Genomic DNA, 20,529 nt, shown 5'->3' with positions numbered 1-20,529 from the left:
TGTTTAAAAAAAAGGTTATTGACACACGTATTTTTGAATGAAAAAATAGTGAAATAAAACAATTATGTCTGGTTTTGAGTTTGAAAGAAATAATCCAATTTTATGCAACAAAGGCATCACTCTGAAAAATGCTTGTTTTAAAAAATAGTTACTGACATGATAAAAGATTTTTTTAAAATATAAATCATATTGCTAGGAATGTACAATTTTTTAATTAACTTCTTGATAAGACAGTTTGAGCATTTTTCTGAACAGTTTCTAGACATAACTTTAATTACATTTTTTCCTCTTTTTTATTATCAAATGAAAAATGACTTTCTTTATGATAATTAATTTATACTTATGAAATTTATTTTTTATAACCTAAAATGTTTTCTAAACATAATTAAAAATTATTTTTTAAGTGTACATTATTGAACAGGAATTAATATATGAATGTTATATGTGTAGTTAAAACATATATGCGCAAGTTACATAAAAGAAAATCATAAATGTTAAATAGAAAAAAAATTAAAAGCATATACGCTTGATATATTTATTTTAATATAACTAGTATGTTAACTATACATTTAACATATGCATTTATTTAATATATGGTTTGTTTATAGATTTATATATTTGTTTATACGTTTAATATATTTATATTAATATAACTAGTATGTTAACTATACATTTAACATATGCATTTATTTAATATATAGTTTGTTTAGAATATGGTATAGTTGCCCTTGAATTAATTATTATTATTTTTATTAATTATTGAATTGTCATAATAGCACAAGGCTAGGTGAAAGAGCAGCGAGTTTGTGGTGGTAACTAAATTATGGCTGCCAAGGGTGGTTGGTGACTCATTTGATTCTAAACAATTTTCATATAATTTTTTAAAACAAATTATGATTATTAAAATGAAACAATGAAATTTTATTTTTAATAAAAATTAAAACTTTTTCTTTTGAGATTCGGAAAGTGTTATGAATAAAGAACAAAATATTACTAACAAGTGTAATATCCCGTATAAGGAAAGTTTTAGTTTGTAGAAAGGGAAAAAAGGTGAAGTGAACTGATCTCGAAATTTTTCATTTCAGAAAAAGTTTTAGTTTGTTTTAGAGTCTTACTTAAGTAGCAGGACTGAAAGTGCCAGTTTAGTAGAAGTGGTTACGTATTTGAAACGTGCTTATTAACAACTCGTAAATGTTCGAGAAGTAAACTAAATGCTCAATAGCAGAAGCATGTTAAAAATCTTGCCAGAAATATGACATGGGTTAAACAAAATAAAATATGTCTCATCTTGTTTGCTTTTAATTATTAAAACTGTTAGGAGCATTTGAACTGATGATACTTTTAATTATTAACACTATTTTCATGCATGAAATTCATTAATTGCTTACGCAAACACTTTAAATTACAATTTCAAATCGCAGAAATATTAAAATAGAAGTTTGAATTAAAATTTATTTGCTGAGCAATTGTAAAGAATAACATTTGTTCAAAAAATAAAAAAAGACCAGGCTTATTGAATGGTTAGACACGATGACCTAAAAATAAAATTTTTCTTTACTAGTAATCCGGTGTTTAAAAATTATTTTTTTCCCTTTCCTTTTTTTCATTTGAAGGTAACTTATTAAATTGCAGACTGACATTTGAGGTTTATATTCTTTTGGGAGTTCTATTTCATTAATTTTTCTATCTTTTTTTTTAATTAAGAAAAAGAATTTTAAAGAGTAAGGTGACGTCAAACGAAAAGTATTTTTTAATATTTCATTGGTAGCGCCTACTATGATTAAACCATCGAAACCCTAGACATTGCAGGGACTTTTATTCTTGTTGAAATGTAATGAATTTATATTGAAAACTTATGTCAGATATCATTATTTTAAATTTGAATAGCAATTGTTTATATAACAACTGAAACAAGAAAAATTAATTCAAAATTTTTTGCTAGATAGCAATAATTAATATCATATAGATTTATACTTACAAGCCTTAAGATTTACAACTATTTAGAAATTGTGAGTCGTAAAAAATGAGCACTCGAAAAAACGGTTTCTCAAAATTGAGCAAAAATATGTCAAAATAGCTCCAAAACAAATGCATTCGAATTTAAAAAACTTCAGGTATTCACAAACTCAGGGAATTTTTTTTAAATCAAATAATAATAACCTAATAAATAATATCATACAGGATTATACTTTTACACTCACTAAGATTTACAATTAATCTGTGAATTGTAAATTGTAAAAAATTTACACTATAAAAAACGTTTCTGAGCAAAATGGGGTTAAAATAGCTCCAAAACAAACATGGTCAAATTTATAAACTTTATGCATTGAAAACTGAAACAGAATATATTCATTTCTAAGCTAAATGCATAGTCTAAAAAATGCGTGAAAGAAATGCTCTTTGGCTAACGTTTCATTCAATTCTTGTTTTTTTAATAAAAGAAATTTTACTGTCTGCTGCTATGTAATCATATAGATAAAAAATAATCGCAGTAGTAGATAAGTTATTATAATAATTTCATTCTGCTTTATTCTGACTTATGAGTTCTATACAAAGCGTTTTAACTCTCCCCGGACTAGGTTGTACAACTATGGTTAGAGTATTTTACTATCTAGAGGTCCTTGTTTCAAATTCTGCGGACAGCCAACAATCACATTTCTCCCTTTACTTCATTTTTGAGATTATGCATTTAGCTTAAAAATGAGTATATGCTGTTTCAATTTTAAATAATATGCGGTTTTTCAAATTCGGTTATGTTTGTTTTGGAGCTATTTTGGACACATTTGATCAATTTCGAGAAATCCTTTTTTGCAGTGTATAATTTCGATAGAAACGCTATTTCGGTCAGTAAATATACATCATAATCTATAGAAACATATAAATAATAATATATTAACAATTAATATTGTTATAAACGAAAAACGAAATTTCTAACTTACCATGTGTAAAAAGAAAACCACTGAACCAGCTGTTCTTACTAATGGAGAAAATCTCAGTTCAAGATACTGAAATAAATTAAACAAAGAATAAATTTAGAAAATAGAAGTATGCATGTATTATTATTTCACTTTTGAGTTATCAAGTATTTCAAATTAAATCACGAAAGGGTGAGTATTTTGAGAAAGATATTGAATTTCATGAAGTTGTTAATCTACATAAATAATTTTCAGATTAAGTACAATTGTATTAATGTTTCTGTTCTATTTATTGCATTAATATATTAGTATATAAAAACACGTCAAAGTATATGCTTATAGTTATTTTAGAATGTTTTCATTTCGCATAGCAAATAGTATGAGTGCTTATTATTTAATATACTTATGCATTGATATATAAAAACACGCACAAACTCGATTATTACAAATATTAGATTTTTAGATAAACAAATATTAGATTTTTAGTAATTTAAAAGAGTAATGATATTAAAAGTGTAAAGATAAATGAAATGTAATGATATTCAAGTAATTAAAAAAAGTAATGATAAAAGTGCACGATTCGCTTATGAAATTCCTATCCTCCACAATATTTAATAATATTATTAAATTGTAATGTTCATTAAATTATAATAATTGATTAAATATCAATTGTTGCTTCATTATAGTATTATATATAGCAAGCATTATATATAATAAGTAGTATATACAGCAAGTGTTATTTATAGCAAGTATTATACGTAGCAAGTATTATATATAGCAAGTATATAGCACTTGTCTTATATATTATGTCCATGTCTTATATATTGAGTGTCATAAATGTACTTCCGAGTATTATTTATTAAAAAAAGTGATGTTTTAAGTAAGCTAAATACCAGGTAAAATTAAGTTAAAGCATTCATTATTTAGTATACTATTCGAGATAAGTAGTAATTTAATTCTCACTGTAGAACTTGAAGATATGTTTTATAATGGTACTATCTTTATGCCCTCACAAGTGTGCTTGAAATTAGTGACATTATAAATGTTTTTCTTAGTTATAATGTAACGTTATTTTCTTATTAGACCGTAACTATTGACTATTTGGATAAAAGATAACATTTTAATACTTTGTATACCAGTAGTTTTTTTATTACAAAATATACAAAAAACAAATTCGAAAATTAGAGAGTATATTAATAATTAATATAGAAAATAATCTTATTAATCTTTTCGATATTGTCTTAATAATCTGTCAAGTAATCAAAAGAAGTTTGGTTTCCTTTTCACAATTCCCTTTCATTTCATTATTTTTAAGTCTTTTAAGAAATTTTTTGTTACACGTAATTAAAAGTTACCATCTTTTGTGAATTATTTTTTAAAATGCACATTTAATTCCGTTGTTTTAAATTTATTCAATTTTGATTTTTTATTATATTTTAAAGTCATAACAAAAGGAAAATTGTATTAAAATATTAATTAGTTGTTGGAAAATAGTATAAAAAATTATAACTGGATTTAAAAATCCTTTAAATAAGAATTCAGATTAGAAAAGATTCTTTATTGATGCCCAAAATATATTACGCTGAAAATAAGTAATTAAAAGGGAAATTTATGCAGCTCAAAAAAATCAATAGAATAACAAAATGTATAGGAAAGCAAAATCTATGACAATCAAACAAATCTGAAAATTTGAATTCGAAAGAATATGACAAAACTATTTATTTCACGGATAATTTAAAAAGTTATGGAATTGAGTGCAAATATTTCGAAATGCAAGCAATAAAAATATGAAAAAAAATATTTGTAGTAAATTTTCAATTCAGAAAATGAAATATTTAAACTCGAAGTTATTTATAAATTTTAAATTCTTAATTACACTTCATAAATAATTCAAAGTGTCTCAAGTACAGATTTCTATTTAAGAAATAAGTTTTTGAGTTTTATGATTTATCTTTGAGAAAAAAAAATAACTAACTAGTTAAACATTGAATTTTTCAAATTTTTGCAGAGACGAACTAAAATCAATATTTTTCGAAACGTTAAAGGAAACGTGAATTTTTAAAAACAATGTATATAGAAATTATCTACATAGGAATTATCTATAGAGAAATTATCTATATAGATAAAGGGTTTTTATAAAACTCTGGAATAAGTCTGAATTTCTTTATGCTAGGTGTTAAGGATAATGAAATTTAAATACATCACTAAAGAAAAGCAGTATTCTACATCTCGATACGAAAACGTACTTTCTCTGAATAAACATACTTTTTTTTCGACAGATTAAGGTTTCTGACTCCCAAAATACAGGGGTAGCCACAATCTGGGAAATAAGGTCCCGGAGAGCGCTCAAAAGTTTGGACCAGTTAACGTTAATTTTAATTTTTGCATATATCGCTACATCTAGAGAACCTTTTAAGCGATTTCAAAATTTTTTACACACAATTATAATAAACTCGATTATCTAAAGATAATTTCAGACAAAAAATACATTTTAGTAAATATGTATTAGTTTTATTATTTTATTTAAGAATGGTTGAAAAATTTTAAAAAGTAAAGCATACCATTAATGTAGTTTTAAAGAATGTAATTTTATGTGGTAAAATACGAAAGTTGAGCAAAATCGGTCAAATAGTTCCTGAGAAATTTAATTTCAAGAAAGTCAGATACTTAAAATTGGGGTCAGAAATCCAAAACCGTCAAAGAAAGAGATGTTTATTCAGAGAAAGTATGTCGACACTAATTAATTAGCATATTTGAGGTAACCATCTCGAACCAATAAGATTGAGTCGTAGAACATGGAAATCCGATAATTAGAATAAGAGTTATTAGGGTGGTCCTTTTTATTTATTTATAAATTTTTCTTACCACTGTAAATGAAATCGGTCACAACTTAATAGCATGAGAGCACAAGTGCTTATTATAAAATAGATGAGAACTCAGAGCGCGACAATTTAAATAAGATCACACTACTTTCACATATTGCTACAAATAGGTGTCTGATAATCGGCATTCGGATATTCACCAAGATTTAATGGAGATTTTAGTTTTTAAGAAAAAACGAATCGTTTTTTGAGAATTGAAGAGATTACACCATTCTTTACAATTAAGAAACAGAAGAAATGATTTAGTAAATGTTTGCTTTAATCATTAACATATGAATTCTTTGTCAAGATTTAAAATTATAGTTTATGAACTTTTAATTTTCTTTTATTTCGAATTTGGTTTAATTTATATTTAATGATGGGATAATATTACTAAATTATAAGACAAAATATAACGATTTCAGTCAAATTTGTTACTTGATAAAAATAATTCAAAGTAAACCTTTCTTAGTTAAAAATGTGTAGGATTATCGTGTAAAAATTTGTCCCTACTAAATCGCTGATGTAGCACCTTTATAATAGAATAACATGCTTATAAAACTCAAATTAACTAGTACTAATAGTTATGTATATTAAGCAGCGCAAACTGTAATTTAACAAAAATTTAAAACTCGAATGTATGAAAACGAATATATTTTATAAAAACTTAAAGATTTATATTACTGTAAACGAAATATTAGGAAGAGGTTTCTTTTTTCAAAAAGGAAGACTTCTTAAACTCTAAGGGTGGAAACAAAATTGAATAAATAGAATATATAAAATATAATATTCTCGTAAAATGGAAAAATGAAGCATTATAATATATTTAAAAAAAATATTTAAACGAAAAGAACTTTATTTAATTCGTTTGAAGAATTATATAACTTATAATCAAATGGAACAGGACATTGAAGCAGAAGCAAAAGTTTCCTAATATTTAAAGAATATAGTTTTGCAATATTCAATGAAAGCTATTCATCTAGAGTTACTAAATATCAGTAAAATCTCTTCTAATAATTTCATCTTGATGCTTTTCTGAGTTAAAATATTATTTTCACAAATACTTTTGTCATCTAAAGAAGAAGATTTTAGAAAAGTTCATACCATTAACAGGAACAAACTCTTAAAAAGTAATATTATGACATATGTAATATGTATATGTAAAATGCGCATTTTTAGTGAAATGCTTACTCTTAAATTTTGATTTTAAGTCAAGTTGACACTCCACTTTTATTAAATAATTATCACAAAGCTCAAATAAGAAATTTACCAAGATTTTTTCTCTTTCATTGAACTTTGAATTAAAATATAATTTTCACGAATACTTTTGTTACCATATGAATTGTCTTCGATGCTTTAAAAACATTCTTTCCTGATATGCACTGTAAAAAGAATTCCGTATCAAATAACTGTGAAATGTACTGGTACCTAAGGTGCGCCGGTATACTTTATCGTAAAATTTCACGGAACAAACCATAATTATATAACCATGATATACAGTAATATTGCAAAATTACAGAATAACAGTAGTTAAATAATTATTACAGTTAAATACGGTATAAAATTTTACGATTAAAATTGATTTCACTGTAAAATTAATTATAAGAATGAGGCACCAAGGCTGCTGGTATTTTTACCGTAATATGAAACGGAATTTTTTACAGTGTGGATTAGAGTAGATGATTTTATAGTAAATAATGTTGACAAAACTTTTAATTGATTGGTTAAATAATTGCTTATTGAACAATAATTTTGATTCTGTTTTCCAAAGTAGAGTTTCAAGCAAATAATAATAATAATTATTATTATTTTAAATTTTTGAAATAGATTGAAAGTACGAAAATTGGTTCACAGACGTTGACAACATTACCAAGTAGACAATAATGCAAAAAGAAAAGAAAGAACAGAAAAAATGGGATATGCGATACCCCCACCAGCTATTTACGTTTTTGACAGGCAGAACCTTTTTTTAGAAATGCTTGATTCCAAAATGTTTGAAAAGTAAACTAGGTATTTGTTCTGACAGTCTTTTGTAAGCTTAAGCTTTTCTATGAAAACGGTATGCTTATTAAATTTGTAAGCGTTTGAGTGACTCAAGAGGGGACAAGTTTTAAAAGTAATGTAATCTTTTTGAATTCTAAAGGAATAAAGAAATACTAGCAACTCAAAGAAATGAATTTCCAAAAAATATTGAATTGATGTTGTTTTAAAATTCAGTAGCTAAACGTATGGTAGTACTTGTATTCTTGTTTTTCTTAATTAGACCAGATCATAATGAAGCGTTTTCAAAGATTTTCAATCAAATTAATATTAATTGTAAATGGAAATTGTAGTCTTAAATAATTGTTTGAAATAAATCATTAAATGGTCTTATAATATTATGTTGCTGACGAATGCCTGTTTAGGCAGAGGGGGTGTGATTGTTTTTGTTTTCCAGTGGCGCCATCTATAGCCAAGAATTCAACTTCTGACACACCATGTGTCACACCCGTTTATAGGGCGGACCCATTCACACATCCATTCATTCATCCACAGATCATAATTTTGACCTGAATCAGAAAATGATCGATCTCCAATCCAGTACCCCCAGAGGTATTGATTTGCTACGGGAACATGGAGGACTTTTGCGACTCGACAGATTCAACGTGCATCAGTCACTTTACTACACGGGAAGTCTTCGGCCTGCGGGTTAGAGCCCACGATTATAATATTATAAGAACTAGATACTAATAAAATTGTAAAAATTAACGAAGAGATTTCAAAAATTAAAATTGGAAAAAGAATTCTCGATAGCTGGCTTTTTTAGAATTGTTTGATCAAAACATTGCATTTCGTTTCCCATTTTAGAGTTTCCTTACAGTCCATTATTAAGTGATGTTTTACTTCAAAACATAGATTTTTTACTACCTTAATTTTTTGAAATCAATATTTCGCATATTGTGGAAAATTTAAATAACAACTTTAACACCAAAGTTGTTACATTGTTAGTAAGTTTGAAGAATGTTGAACTAAAGCATTGTTTAAAATTGTCACTAGTTTAATATGACACAAAGAGTAGCTACATAGTTGTACTTATTTGACTTTGTAGTACGTCTCAATGGAACTCGGAAATATAGTTCATTTTAATTTAGGTTGAGCGAAATACGTCAAGTTATTGAAATTATTGGTCAACGTTAATCCAGTACTTAATTTTTCTTTTTTATTCATTGTGTTTCCTCTGACTTAAGGAATCAAACCTCTGGATAAAGAATTTTAATAGGGAAATATTAGTGGGTGAAAATTCACACAGAGATTGTGATTGGACACATAATCTCTAAGTGGAAAATATGCATTATAAAAAATATTGCAATTGGTAGAAAAAATATTTCTCGGAATATATACCACTTAGTCTACATTTACAGAAATATTAATGCTTTTTCACAGCAATGGTTTGGTATATGAGCAGTATTAGCACAAAATTATTCCTTAATATCAAAGAGTAAACTCGTGGCAACAATTGATAAGGTATTAAATTGGTAAATAAGGCATTAAGGTTTTCTTTCAAGTTGAACTTAGTATAGTACTGTTAAACATTAAGGAGATATTCACTTAGCAATATATTAAGGTCACAGTTTATGTTATGCACTTGATAGTTTAATACGGCCCAAGCTTTTTAACTGCATATTTCATACTCCTACAATATTTTATTCTTGATTGATTCTTGCTTTGTGAGATTTGGTCCATGTGAGATTTTGTCTTAGCTATATCTTATCTTTGCGAGATTTTTCATACCTATAATCTGTCTGGTGAGATTCTGTCTTTAAGGGTATATTACATGAATGTCGATAGAAAATAACACCATCAATATCATACCCGAGACTTGTTCTTCGACACTTAATCGTTGGCCAATAACAGAATCGGAATCAACAATAAGCTAAACGTAAATGGTATTACGCAAAATCAAATTGTGCTGTCAAGTTGTATTTGAGTAGTCTATTCCAGTATTATAAGACAGATGTAAGGCAATAAAACTTCACCTTGAAACTTAATTGAAATGCCAGTAAATGTTTACCATACATACACTAATAACTTAAATACTGTATGTAATATTGTTTGTATCAATAGTTTACATGAGAAGTAGTGGAAAAGTTTTCAAAATTTGAATTAATTTAATTTTTTTCATGTGTAGAAAAGTAAATAAATTTTCAGAACAAAATAAATTAATAAATATATGCAAGCGAAATAAATATTAAATGGATATCAGTAGTGTCCACCATATCAAAACTATCGATCTGAGGATTAAAAGTAATATCATCAGTAGTCTTTTTCAACACCCCGATATTGAACTTTGTTTTGTTTAGTGAAAAATTCATATATACAAGCAATTTGACATACATCTATCACAGATTAAGTGCTATGGTTCCTCTCAGGTTAGTATAAAAAGAGAATTTCTTTTGCGTTGTCTAACTGATAAGAATTTATTTATGGGAACAAAGAATCCTATTTCAACATCGAATCAGTTAAAGTTCTGAAAAACGGATTATAAATAATGGTGTTTTTTAGTAAATAAAGTCTTTTAATGTGCACATCCTTGATGAAAATGTTATCGAAATAATCAGTTTAAGGTTGTTAACCTTTCACATGTATTTTAACCATATCTCAAATTGCATAACATGGGCAAGGACACTAAAGTTGGAGTTAATTTTTATAGAAACTGAAATGTAATGCCTGCTTTTTAAAAGAACTCAGGACCTTTAAATCTTATTAAAAGAATTCGTAAACATAAAACATATCAAGCAACTGTAACTTCTAAGAACAAAGCGAATAAATAAAATTCTGAATAGAGAATTGAAATGTATATAAAGCAATGATTTGACAACTTAAAAATTATCTTAAAGTCAGTATACTACTCATTCAAAAATCTATATATGAAAAATGCAAAATTTCGTAAACATGCAAAATTAGTTGCTCCTAGTAATGAGCTAAGTTTATTTACAATTTCAAAAATATAATTTTAATTTATGAGTAAATGTAAAAGCTACAAGTTATATTGATAATTTTTGTAATTAAACTAGTATTTCTTATGCATGAAACATGAAAAATTGAATTTTAATAAATAAAATTGTTTCAGGTATTCATGAAAAGATATTATCCAAAATTTTATTAATTTTATGTTAATGCAACAAATTGTTTGATCATCTAATTTTGTGATCATATAAAAAATAAAGTAAACAAAACGTAAAAAAAATTAAATTCTGCTTTCATAATGTTAAAAATATTCTTAGAGTAGAATTCTTTGTGGATTAAAATTATCCTTGCAATATCTCATTTCATCAATTTTCGTGATGTTTATTAGAAGTTTTTCTGGGTAGCAATGTTATTTGTTGTTAATTTATCAGTAAATGTGACAGAGAGAAAAAATATTTTTTAAAGTATCTAAAGTGTCTCATAAACATTACAAAAACTTTTCAAATGGTTTTAAGTGCTATGATGTAGAATATGTTAGGCTGCCATCTACTTATTCTGAATTTAAATAAGCCATTATTAAAAAAACACGGAACAAAATTACATAAGAATATCATGATTAAATTTTTAAGACCAACTTACACTTTAGAAACAAATCGATAACTTATTATGGCATGCTTTAATCAGTTGGTCCAAAATGCAACATCATGGTGTACCTTGAACCAAATTTTGTACCCTTAAATTTCTTAAAAAGTTTGACGCAGTTTGTTCACAAAAAATTCTTTCAACAAAGAATATAGTGCATTTTTCACAAATTTTTTAAGTGACTGGAGTTATTATTTTCTATATTAAAATGAAGAGCCAGTTTTTCTCAGGGGATAGAGCATTCACCTTCCAATGAGGCGAACCGGGTTCGAATCACAGTCGATACGAATTCTGCATCCAGTTTGCACCGATCACAGTGCTGACGTGAAATATCCTCAGTGGTAGACGGATCATGGATTACAGTCCCCTTGCCGTCAGGCTAATCGTAGGAGGTTCTCATGTTCTTCCTCTCCATGTAACGCAAATGCGGGTTAGCTCGATTAAAAAGTCCTCCACGAAGGCAAATTTCTCCCAATATTCGATCCAGGAGTTCCCTTGTCTTCTGGATTGGGTTCAAGATTGCAAGGTAATGGCGTTGGACATTAGTAGTCGTAAACCCATAAAATTGGGTCGTCTGTTCAACGACGGTTATAAAATATAAAATAAAATATATAAAAATGAAAACTTAAAATAGATCCAAAGTACGGTACTCTCTCCTATTTCATAAATTAATAAAAAACTTAAAATTTTTTAATTAATAATTTGTGTTTTCTATCAAAATTACTTCTTGGACGAAATATGGAACCTTCTGTAAAATTAAAAGCGAGTTCCGTGGGTATGAGATGGTATGTCATTTGCTTTATGACTATCATCTATGTAAAATATTGTATTCCTAACTCACAATAGAAATTTGAATATTACGATTCAATGGACATTTTTATAATACCATAAAATTAATAATATTATGAAAAAATTCCTTTAAAGCGTGCCGCTAGAATAAGCTTAGGTGTCAGTTTCTTATGCTACTTTATAAACTTCTTAAGTGGCATGGAATGACATACTGCGAGGAGACAGAAACACCGGGTTAGAAAACGGTCTAGCCTAACATTTGCCAAACTGAATAGTAAGATATATTACTATTATACATGCGTACAAAAGATTCTACAGTTTATTGCAATTTATTGAAGAACACTATGTTTTTAGGGGAAAATATCATTAAAAAGCAACAAAAGTAAATAAATAGATAAAATAAATAAACAAATATGACATTATAAATAATAAAGATTTGCTAATAATATTTCTTTTTTTTTTTAAACAGAAAGGGTGACTGTTAGGACAATAGAACAATATATTAATCTACATCATGAATAGGAAACTTTTATTTTAATCCCGAATTCATCGCACACATAAATGAACGTCGAGACTAAAAGATACTTATATTTCAAGGATAGTTGCGCATTAATCTTGCAGATAAAACTAGTGCTCGTACCTGTCTTCTAAAAAAAAAAAATCTTGACATTTTTGTGTTTGATAACTTATATATTTAATGTCCATTCAAGTCCAATCATATTATATTTAATATTGATTTAAAACAATATCTTTTTATTTAGAAAACTAAGTTTAATATGAATTAGGGAATAGTATAGTCTTTGGCAGAATGGAACTAAGATATGTTTTCATTATTCATGTATCTATGGCTTAATGCGAAAGGAATCGAATGTAATCATTTAAAAATGCATGAAGACTACGTTTAAATTTCTAGATAAATTTCTAGATGTCTAAATAAAATTTCAATAAAAAGCTTTGTGTTTATGACATAGCAATTGTTTTTCCGAAACTTATAAATTTTTTCCTTTTTGGTTTTGCTGATTAAGCGTGGTGCTTTTGTCCAACATTGATATTTGGGGTTAACTCAGTAAGTCTAGGGTGTTCTTTAGTCACCACCCTCAGTTCGCCTTTTTAAAACAATTTTTCAAAAGGTATTTAAAGTATATAAGTTGTGGAAAAGAAATTAGTATTTAAGATTTTACGTCTGATAATTTATAAAAAATAAAATTGTAAATATAATGACATTCATAATTTTTATAATTTATAAAATTATAAAAGTTATGAACTAAATGAAGTATTTTTGATAAATAAGACGAACTTGAATATAAGTTATATTTTGGGGTTTAAATGTGTATCAACTTTCTAGTTGAAACTAGTTTTACACACTTTTCTAAACCTTTATGCAAAAGATTATTATAAAATGAACCAAAACAAAGAGAAAAACATAAAACTAGTTTCAAGTAGCTGTTTTATGAGGGATAAAAGCTAAAATCATTGTTTTTAAGCATTATGTAAAATGACCCGTAATAACCGCTATCAATGTACACTTTTAGAATCCTGGTTAAAGAAGTATATTCATCTGGGCTCTCAAATTAATATTCAAATGGGGGGGGGGACGAAAACACCATTAAAATATGCTGAATCACTAGTCAAGAAAGCGAGACTAAAAGTAAAAAACTTGTTGCATTTTCGGCTGAAACTCGAAGGTGTTTCGAACTTTTCCCTTCTGTTTCTTCTGGCAATCAAATAGATGTTGGTTTTCAGTCACACCTTTCTCGGTAATGATTTCCTGGATTTCGATAGCATTTTTATTTTTTCCTCCTTTAAATATTAATTTGACCAAATAATAAAATATTAATTACTAAATTTTTAGAATTTCTAGATCCTTAATTTACTTAATTTTCAGAATTTGTTTTTTGACAAGAATTATTGATATGTATTTTAAGGATTGTCATTACAGAACTTTTCAGATTTCAACAAATCAGAAATAAACAACTGTTTTTATTAAGTATTTTCAAATTCTAAGCATATATTTAAATATTTAATAATTATGTAACAATTATGTAACAATTATGTAATATATAATTAGGAAAGAGAAAACTGATTTTAAAAATAATTAAAGGATAATTTATATGAATTAAATAAATTTTCAATCATGTTTTTTGAATGCTTCTTTCACATGAATTTATCTCAAGCTATGATGCCATTTCTGCAGAGTTGCCTCATGGAGAGATTCAAAATTTTATTTTAATAAATAAGCATATTTAAGAATCAATATCAACGTGATGCTTTTCGTAAAAATAACTTTTTAACGCAAAGTGAGTATAAATATATAATATAAGCATTAAAAGTGAAAATATTCCCGATATTTTAATCTTGGCAACTTTAATCAATAAATCTACAGTAACCTGCCACGAGTATAACGTATCAAAATTCTTTTTTAATGAATTTTAAAATTTACAACGCTCCTTTGAGGATATTACTCGTTTTAAAAGCGTTTCTACATCCTAAAGAAATATTGTGGATTATTTTGTTATTATGCATCAGTTTATATTCAGTTATATTTGGAAAAGCTATTGAAGTATGTGAAATATTATTTTAAACAATGCATGTTTCAGTTAATCTTGTGTAGAATTACAATTAATTATCTTCCATTTTACCGGGTATACTCTTTAGCTGCAATTCGAAAAATTAAATGGTCCCACAAATTTATTATTAAGATTAGTTAAGTCATTAAAGGTAATATCATTAACAGACTATCACAAAACACACATTTTGTTTCTCCATTTAATGAGCATAATGAACTTTGAATTACTACTTTCAGACCTGGAGCTTATAATTTTTTCATTGCCTGACTGCGGAGTCAATGGTTGTGAGTTCGAATCCCGCTCAGGGCATGGATGTTGTCCTCTGTTGTCTGTGTTGTATGAATGTGACCCTCCCTATGAACTGGTATCTGTGGCAGTGTGGCGTGGGTAAGGTTGGGGGTTCACTTCCGTGACTTTGGTCAGAAGGTGTTCACTAGGCAACGCAAAATGAGCAACACCTCCGACATCTTCCATGGCGCAGAGCGCTAAATTCAGTACCTGTCTTTAATAAATAATAATAATAATAATTTTTGCATACAGGGCATTCCTTAACTACCCCCCTTTATATATCCACCGATTTGGAGTCATCCTTGCCAAGAGAGTTGGGCTCGAGTTTGATGTCTTTAGTTCACGAAGAAAAAATTCAGGTAAAATTAACGTACTGTTTGGTATCGATATTTCTGGTAAACAATAGCTCAATTCTGGCTAGTGAGACCCAAATATATGTGGTATTTGTCAGTCAAACTTGGTATTTTGGTTCAAGGTAGTTAAACTTTGAATCTATTTGTGTTTGAGACTGTATACGAAACTTAGTTTTAAGATCGTGATTTTAAAACCAAAGATTTCAAACAGAACTTTTTGCTTTCGAACCAAATTTAAAATTTTAGAATCTTTTAAGTAAAATGTTTTTTTCTAGAAAATTCTGTTAAGTACAAAATTTTAGAAATCCGTTGTTGTTTGCGTAATTTGAAAAAAAAATAATGGAGAAATCAAGTAGAAAACTGCAAATATCTTTCAAACATAGTGAATAAACGGATAATTTCTATGTGTTTAGTTATCTTATCTGGTATTAAAGTGCGCTTACCATTTTAGAAAAAATATTGCTTTACATTCTACCTTTTAGAATTTTATACTCATATTCAAAGCATTATAGAACCCACTTCATGCAATATTAACATATCATTTGCACAAATAAGCGCCGGATTCACTGTCAATAAGAAAGATATTTATCATCATTAAATGCATTACAGCGAATATCCGCATTCAAAATTTCATTCAAAGTGGTTTAATGATCTTCGAAAAAAGGCTTAAAAGAAACATAGCATTTCTATAGATTATTTCAATCATATTTGAAGGTAAGTTTAGTTGAAGATGGGTATGAATATCATTTCGAAAGAAGCTACAAATAGAATGAAAAACCTTCTGTTTTTTCTTTTCTTTTGTATGCTTAGAAATTGATACATATTTTGATGAAACCGCTACTGTCTACGGATTCAATTTGCACTTTCCTTCCTTTCCTTTCCATTCTGATTTACATTAAGTGAATAATTTGCAAGAAGTTAAAGAATGGTGGGAACACGTCAGAAGATTCGAGTTTTGATTTGCTTTGGAAATAACTATTTGTTTTAACGGTTTAAAGCTATATGCTATAAAAACAATGTTTTTTATTTTAAAAATGAACCTTAATGAAACAAATGTAAATGATGTTTTTTTTTATCATATTTAATTAAAAGCCAGTATGCTTACTGCATCTCACACTGGCAAAAGCATTAAAAGGAAAATGAAATTCAAAAATTTTATTATTGTTTTTTGATAATTTATATAGAAATAGATAAATTTTAATGTTTAATTAGTTATTATTTCAATTGGTATTTATTTGTCAATGAGGGAAAGAAATATGTTTATACTGATGAAAAAAGACAGTCAAAGTTACCACAATATGGTAAAATTTACCGTACTTCTGGCTCTATGTGAACTCTAAAAAAATGTAGTAAGTTTCACCGACGCGCTTTGGTAATGATTTTGGTAAAATTAACATAAACGTTAAAGTTTGTGAAATTTGGCAAAATTTTATAATTTTATTATAATCCTTAGGAACATGATTAAAAAAAAATTTTTTTGGGCAAAATTTACTTTTCCGTTTTATATTTGTTACTATATAAGTGGTAATAAGAACTATAATTTTGAAAACTATGATTTCCGGTAAACCGTTAATATATTAATAGAAAAATTATAAAAGAAACGGTTTAAATACCAGTTACTTTGGTGTTATTAACCAGAATTATAGTCTTCTTTACCAGAAATGTCATTACTATATAATACGGTAATTTCACTAGAATTTTATATTCCGTGTAATAATTCATTCAAAAATTGATTCCTCTTCAGCATTTGAAATATTTTGTTAGTTGCAGCCTTTTAAATTTTTTTCCGCTTTGCAAATATTTGCTTCAATTACCGTCAGCCCTGCTCATCTCCTCTTTCAAGTAAAACCAATAATTTATTTCATAAATTATTACAAAATGAAATTTAATCAATTAAAATTTTTATTATTTAAAATAAAATTTAATACAAATTTATATAGCCTTCTTGTATTTTCATACTTTATTTTAGTGAAACCGATACTGTATCTCTTTCATAACGTATTTTACAAAGATACAATACACATAGTATTTTGCCTTATGTAAAATGCACATTGAAAGTAAATCAAAATTTTAATTTAAAAAAAATCCATTATTACCTATTTTCTTAAAAATGATTTTAAAATTTTATGAATTTTAATTTTTAGCTATTGAAACACTCACCAAATTTAATCACATATTATAAAACCATATTTAATTGTTAATTTTACCAAAGTCATTTACAAAGCACTTCGGTAAAAATTACTGATCTTTTTGGCATTCCGATGTAGCCAGAAACGAGGTGAATTTTAACATATTCTCGCAGCTTTAACCATACATTTGTCTTCAGTGCGTAGAACGCCTGTTTTGAAAGTGTTTTCCACGCATGTTTTTCGAATTAAAATTTGATCCAAAGCAGGATTTCTCAAGATATTTAACCATTTCCATACTTTTTGGACACATCACAGGAAAGCAAAATTTTATGAAAAATAATTGTGGTAAAATTTATTTGTGCAAATATCTACTCTTATAAAAATTTAAGATATTTTTTTATAATTAAGTTGACTTTAAGTTTAATTCAGTTTAATTAATTAATTAAGTCAACTTAATTAAGTTGACTTTAAGTTTAATTAAGTTTAATTAATTAATTAAGTCAACTTAATTAATTAAGTTGACTTTAAGTTTTTTTATATTTAAGTTGACTTCAAAAACAACCTCCCAAGGTGTATAATCAAATTGTTTGAAGTTTTTATATTCACACTTGAAATTGTTCTGAGGTTGATGGAAATCTACTTTAGAGCAAACCAGCTTATGGAGATGCAGTACAGGCTATTCTTCTACACTTCAAGCAAATAAGTATATTTGAGGTGTGAATAATTTCACCTAATCTTAACTAAAAGAACTGATGAGTTTTATATGAGGATAATTTTATGAGGTGCAAATGATTTTGAAATTTAGGTTTATTAATGAAGTTATTTTTGATGCAAAACATAATCTCATCTTTTACCTCAAGTGCATTTTATTACATCTCTTAACCTCAAAAACGCCTTACTTTTTTTAAGGATATGGGCGTCCTACTGTAAACTGTCTGAAATGTTATATTAAAAAGTAATAGCTTTTGTTAAAATAATTTTTGTGCATTGCATTTATAGGCATTTATAGTGGGTCAGGGGATAGAGCATTCATCTCTTAATGAGGTCACGAAGATTCGAAACCCAGTGATAGCTGATTGATATGAATTCTACTCCCGGCTCGCATGGGCCACAGTGCTGACGTAAACTATCCTCAGTGACTGATGGATCATTGATTGGATTTCCATAGAGCTAACCATGGAAGGTTTTCGTTGTTTTCCTCTCAATGTAACACAAATCTGGGTTAGTTCAATCAGAAAAGTCTTCTACGAAGCCTAGCTTGTCTCAATCTTTATTTCAGGCGTCACTTTGTCTTTTGGGGCTAGTTCAAAATTACAAGGCTACAGATTTTTTGGATAAATAGTAGTAACATTGGTAGTCGTAAACTCAGAATTGAGCCAGTTATTCAATGCTCGATAAAATAAAATAGTTAAATGCGTGCAATAATTTATTAATAATAATTTAAAATCAAATTTCTTGTTTTTTTCAATATAGTTGGTCATTCATTTTCAATTTTGGGAATCGGTCTGCATCACTTAAAAATTTACGACATAATATTATTATTTAATAAATATTTCAGAGACTAATGAGAATTCTGCTTATATTTTGTGAAAAGAATTTCAACTATTGATTTCTATTCATCAAAGAATGTTGAGTTTAACAAAGAAAATACGCTTCGCTCTGCAATAAAGTTTCCAATTAAATATAAGCTTCGACTCTTCCCAAACTATAATTATTAAAATGGGAATAAATTTTTAAAGGAAAACAAACGTTTCCTTTAAATATTTAGCGCAATTTATTACAAAAGCTATTAATTCGTAAAACAAATTATGCTATTTCGCTATTTCAAAATTTTTTAATTCCGATGAATTCTGGTAATTTTGCTCGAATAATAAAAATAATTGCTTTCAACGAGTTAAGCAATTAATTTATTTTTAAAAATAAGCATTATTTAAGAAATTAAGCATTTTAAACTAAAAATAACATAAAATTCATTGATATTATGAATGAATTTTAAAGAAAACACACTGCATAACGTTTGATCTGATGTAATATCTTTCTTCTAAAGTAAAAATTTTTTGATTAAAATAATCTCATAAAACACATTGCTCAAGTGTTCTTTCTTTTATTTTTACAAGAACATTTATGCACTTTATATATATTTGAAGCATAATTAAAGAAAATCAACATAATTCTGTTATCTTAACTACAAATTGTTAAGCGGAGTTGTCAAAAGTTATCATATATATTTCAACAAACAGTCTTAGCAGGACCTACTTATCTTTGTAGATTGATTAAGAAACAGGTTAGTATTGAACTTGTAAATGATCTTGAACTTACATAAGTAAGCAGTGCTCCTAAATAATAAATAATTGATGCAAAATAGATAAACTTATCGATTAATATCAAAAATTAGTTTTAAAGTTCAGTTTTTTCTATTTCATAAAAAAACATCTTTCTAAACATAAAGTGTATAGTTTTTTCGAATGATAATGCTTCAAATAATCTTTTTATCATATTTTTCTGATATTGTCTGTGTTCAATTTTTACACAGTTTGCGGAAAATGTTTTTACAACATATTTCCAAAAGAATTTTAAAATACAAAAATTCGCGAAACTGACATTAAGTACTGAAGTTAAGAAACTCACTGTGTCATAAATTTGAAGAAAAAAAAGTATATAAAAACCAAAAAGAAGAATGACTCACTTAATATTGACTGCAAATACATAAAATTAGATCAAAAAAATAAAAAATATTTTATTATAATGGCTACAAAATCAAAAAAAAAAAAAAAAAAAAAAAAAAAAAAAAAAAAAAAAAAAAAAAAAAAAAAAAANAAAAAAAAAAAAAAAAAATGGGGAATAATACTCCCCCCCCTATTTCTCCATTAAAGTATTTCTTCTACATTTTTAAATTTATGTACGGAAAAAGAAAAAAAATTGTTTATATTTTCTGACAAAATATTTTAAAAAAATAGCGATTAATGAAATACTTACTCTCCTTCGAAATATTTACTTTTCAAGATTTATTCTCAAAATGACATTCACAGCATTTTTTG

The 20,529-nt window shown here is 26.8% G+C and overlaps 1 protein-coding gene across 3 annotated transcripts in view; it reads right to left on the bottom strand.

Annotated features, from left to right (window-relative positions):
- LOC107444065 (sodium-coupled monocarboxylate transporter 2) overlaps positions 1-20,529 on the bottom strand; it is a 78,690-nt gene that overhangs the window by 27,475 nt on the left and 30,686 nt on the right. For all 3 annotated transcript variants that reach the window (XM_071178821.1, XM_043045342.1, XM_016058136.4), the window contains exon 3: positions 2,940-3,005. In XM_071178821.1, coding sequence (XP_071034922.1) covers positions 2,940-3,005 — 66 coding nt within the window. The remainder of the gene's footprint in view (positions 1-2,939; positions 3,006-20,529) is intronic.

Source organism: Parasteatoda tepidariorum, chromosome 3 (assembly GCF_043381705.1).
Source record: "Parasteatoda tepidariorum isolate YZ-2023 chromosome 3, CAS_Ptep_4.0, whole genome shotgun sequence".
In the NCBI taxonomy this organism is placed as follows: domain Eukaryota; kingdom Metazoa; phylum Arthropoda; class Arachnida; order Araneae; family Theridiidae; genus Parasteatoda; species Parasteatoda tepidariorum.
Note: the sequence above shows the minus strand (reverse complement) of the source record. Positions and strands in the feature narration are given on the sequence as shown.